We start from the raw sequence: 4,476 nt of genomic DNA on the forward strand, positions 1-4,476 counted from the left end.
TGGGTGGGAAGGAGGTCCATGAGGAAGGGGATATAGGTATACATATAATTGATTCACTTCATTGTACAGCAGAAACTAACACGACATTGTAAAGCAATTATACTCCAATTTTAAAAAAGAAAAAGAATCTTCCTGGTGAATCAAACGTTCATTCAGCGACTGGTCTGGGTACTGCATTCGATACCAGACTCCCCTGTGTGGTTGAACCAGGGACATGGCACCTACGCAGGTAGCTGTTCTACCTGAGAGGGTGCCAAGTGTCAGGAGGATGTGGGAGCTGGGCATCTGTGGAGGGAAGAAGGAGGGACCACAATCTGGGGTGACTTGGCCCACAAGGTTCTCATCTGCCACAGTTTCTAGAGAAATACAAGTTCAAAGGCAGGGGCCAGGGGTCTCCCCTGTGTCACCACCCTGCCTCTTCTTTCCCACCTACCTAATGAGGTCAAATCACTTCATCCAAAGAAGCTTGAGAAATGTTTGCAGCAGAAACCACGTGCATTTTATTGCCAGTAAGGTGCTTGTTTGGATATGTAGGCTCTGCAGTGAATGATGTCAGCTGCACTTGGCCCAAGATGCCAGGTGTGCTGTGGCCAAGCTGCAGAGAGAGTGGGCGGCATGGCTGAAGGCCTGCTGGTGTGACGGTATCCTCGTGGATCATGCTGCTTCTGCAGCGCCTTCCAGTACCAAGGCCATTGCAGGCGGTGGGGGTGGGTGGGTAGTTAGAATCACCTCTGCATTCATGGAACTGTGAATTCACAGGGCTCCGGAGATCTTGGAGAGCCAAGTCTAAATGCCAAGAGGTCTGCACTTCTTAATCAGAAGAACTAGGAGTAAATCCCAGGGCTCCTGATTTTTTTACTCCGGTTTTCGGTGAACTGTGCTAACTACATCCAGGGGCATTGCTGAAGATGGGAAGGGGGTACATTTAATTGACGTATGTTTTTGAAAACATTCAAACTTTGACATGTTTGTTTCTTTGGTAATTTCTGTGGAATCAGTTGTACACTTTCTGGCTTATACATACGTTATCGAAAAGATAATGCAAGATAGTCTTGGTGAGGTCGGCGGCTGAGCTGGATGTCTGAGAGGCCAAGGAGCTTCCCTCACTTGCTCCAAGGTCGCTTGACCTTGGGCATGGTCCTTAATTACCCCACATTAAAGGTAGTTTGAAAACCAACCTCATTCGGCGGTGGTGAACACCACTTAGCAAAATGCCTGGCAGTAGGTGACCTATAAAACATTGTAGCTGTAATTGATGATTATGATATAGATATCGGTACAGAGGTGCCCTCGGGTGAGTTAAGCGTGAGGCTCTCTGTATTTGTGCTGAAATTCCTGGATCTCTGAGCTAGGTGCTACTTGATGATTCATCTGTTTCTTCACAGTCAATTGTCAATGATTGTTTATATTTGCTTTCTTTAAACTTTTTTTTGTGGTAAAATACACATAACAACAAAAGTTACAATTTTAACCCTTTTTTGTTTTTTTTTTTTTAGATAGAGTCTCTTTATTGCTTTGAACTTTTCTTTTCTTTTCTTTTCTTTTCCTTTTTTGGCACGCTGTGTGACTTGCAGGATCTTAGTTCCCTGGCCAGGGATTGAACCTGGGCCCTTGCCAGTGAAAGCACAGAGAGAAAGTGTGGAGTCCTAACCACTGGACAACCAGGGAATTCCCCATTTTAACTTTTTTTTAAATGTACAGTTCTGTGACATTAAGTACATTCACATTCTTGTGCAACAGTCACCACCATCCATCTCCAGAACTCTTTCATCTTCCCCAACTTTTTGTCTGCTTTTTCAAAAAATGGATTTAGCATGCTTGGGATGGAAGGGTAGACTGGACCTTCTGTCCATGCTCCGGTACCAGGTCAACAGAAGGTTGGCTGTTGGATGACTTGGGCACTACCTTGAGGCCAGTTTGGCATGAAGGAGATGGGTAGATGATTGGATGGAGTGATGAATAAATATATTTCTTAAATGGGGCTATTAAGAGATTGCCAATTACTTTGGAAACAATCAAGGTAAGTAGAATTTTCTCATCCAAAGGGTGTGCTCTGGACATGAAACCCTTTTTAAATGGGAAACTCAGAGATGGTCTCTGTATTAGTTTGTTAGGGCTAGGAGTGGCCCAAACAACAAATTTATTTTCTCACAGTGCTGGAGGCTGCAGAGTCCAAGGTCAGGGTGTCCACAGGGCTGCTCTCTTTGAAACCCCTCTCCTTGGCTTGTAGATGGGTGTCTCTTCCCTTTTTCTTTTCACAGTCTTCCCTCAGTTTGTGTCTGTGTCCAAATTCCCTCTTCTTATAAGTACACCAAGCAGATTGTATGAGGGCTAACCTTGATGATCACATTTTACCTTAATTATCTTTGAAAAGACCCTATGTCCAAATACAGTCACATTCTGAGGTACTGGGGTTTAGGACTTCAATGTATGGATTCTGGGGGTGGCGTAAGGAGACACAGTTTAACCCATAACAGTCTCTAAAAATCCCTCCAGCTCTAAAAATCCTCCCCAGTTCCAGACAAAGCAGAGGAGGCCAGGCACCCCATGCCCTGGGGATGCACATTCCCCAAAGGCACATGGTTATTAGTAGAACATTACAAATGCAGCTCTGAAGCCCCAGAGACAGAATGTTCTACCATTTCTGAGCCATGCACATTACATTTTTCTTAGAGAGAAAGAATCATAAACAGAGACAGAGTATTTTAAGCCTACCCTCCCTGTCTGCCAAGAATAACCCTGGTGTGCTGCAGAACTCCCTCCCTTCATGGCCGTCCTGGGCACTGTATCTGCAGATGTCTGCTCTGGAAAAGTCAGCCAACTGGCTTCAAGAGAAGCACAAGGCTTGAAATAAACACCACTTCTCCAAGCATAGCCTTACTCTGGAACAGAGCCAGAGGCCATTTCAGTCCACGGAGAGAGGGGCCGATGGCTAATGAAACTTCAGGAAGAGCCTTTTAAAATGGCACTTTCCTTTCAGCTGTTGAATTGAGCTACTACTATGTAGTGAGTTCTTTTAATGTACATGCTATACGGGAAAACAGTCAGGACAGACTTTTGAGTCATTGCCTTTACAGCCGTATCCTGTCCCAGGGAGGGCATTGTTTCGCTGGAGTAATAGTTATCTGGGTGGGTATCAACAATGTTTATGGTATTCCTTTGATTTTTAACCAGTTGCACTTCTTTTTTTTTTTTGCGGTACGCGGGCCTCTCACTGTTGTGGCCTCTCCTGTTGCGGAGCACAGGCTCCGGACGCGGAGGCTCAGCGGCATCATGGAGAAAAGAGAGTGGCCAGCCTGATCAAAGCAAGCTGATTTTTAAAAACCCATAAATGTACTCAGTTATTTACACTAAAGACATATTCCCGGTATTTCTCTCCTCCCTCCCTACCACCCCCCTCCTCTCGCCCCTTCCCTCTCCCCACTCCTCATTTCTCCACTCGAGCCAGGACTTGCTTCATCTATCAGTGCCAAATTCTAAGTGAAGGACTTTCTTTGTGGTGAGCTGTCATTTTTTCATCAAGCAGAATAATAAAGAAATTGGTGGCTGACACATTGATTATTTAACTGTTTTTCCCCAAATATCTGTGAAGAATTTTTAGCGCACATTGAGGAAGTGATATTTTTATTCTAAGTTCCTATTTTCCAGATGGAATCTGCTTCTCTAAATCTGTGTAGAAAGTTGGAAGGTGCTGGTCTGTCTCAAGAAACTCACGCATTTCTTCCCGTCACTAGTGGCTTCCCTCTTATACCATATGTGCTTAATTTGCATTAGAGCTACAGTTCTATGGGCTCACTGTCATTCACTGTAAAAACAAAGATGCACAGGCCAAGTGCTCTGTGTGGGGTGTGTGTGTGTGTGAGAGAGAGAGAGACTCTGCACAGGTTACAAGGCAGAGTCCTTCTTCATGGAATGTTCCTGCTGTGGGTGGGAGACAGAGAAGCAAGTGCCTTTTAGATGGACAGGCTGAGCTCAGATCTCTCTAATGTGTATGTGCTATTATTTTAGGTCTCTGAATTCAATCCTTTGACGTTCACCAGCGTAATCGAGTGTGAGAAGCCCAACAACGACCTGACTAGGTTTCGTGGGTGCATGTGAGTATCAGACCTCTGCCTGGGCTTCCCCTTCTGTTTGACAGACTACATGTACATATGTGGTCAACCCTTGAGCAACACGGGTTGGGGGATGCCAACCCCCACCCAGTTGAAAATTCACATGGTCAGTGTCGATGGGGGATTGGTTCCGGGACCTGCCAGGGATACCAGAATCCATGGATGCTCAAGCCCTGATAGCCTGCCCTCTGGATGTGCGATTCTGCATCCATGGATTCAGCCAGTCTCGGATGGTGTAGTACTGTGTTTATTGAAAAAAACCTGTGAATAAATGGAACTGCACAGCTCAAACCCGTGTTGTTCAATGGTCCACTTTGTATACTATATAGTATACATATATATATATATATATATATACATATAT

At 44.9% G+C, this 4,476-nt stretch overlaps 1 protein-coding gene across 1 annotated transcript in view; it reads left to right on the forward strand.

Annotated features, from left to right (window-relative positions):
* Nucleotides 1-4,476, forward strand: part of ATP10A (ATPase phospholipid transporting 10A (putative)) — a 179,394-nt gene that overhangs the window by 114,101 nt on the left and 60,817 nt on the right. The window contains exon 4 of the mRNA XM_024766406.1: nt 4,009-4,094. Within this exon, the coding sequence (XP_024622174.1) occupies nt 4,009-4,094 (86 nt within the window). The remainder of the gene's footprint in view (nt 1-4,008; nt 4,095-4,476) is intronic.

The sequence above is a fragment of the Neophocaena asiaeorientalis genome, unplaced genomic scaffold (genome assembly GCF_003031525.2).
Source record: "Neophocaena asiaeorientalis asiaeorientalis breed wild unplaced genomic scaffold, Neophocaena_asiaeorientalis_V1.1 scaffold595, whole genome shotgun sequence".
In the NCBI taxonomy this organism is placed as follows: Eukaryota; Metazoa; Chordata; class Mammalia; order Artiodactyla; family Phocoenidae; genus Neophocaena; species Neophocaena asiaeorientalis.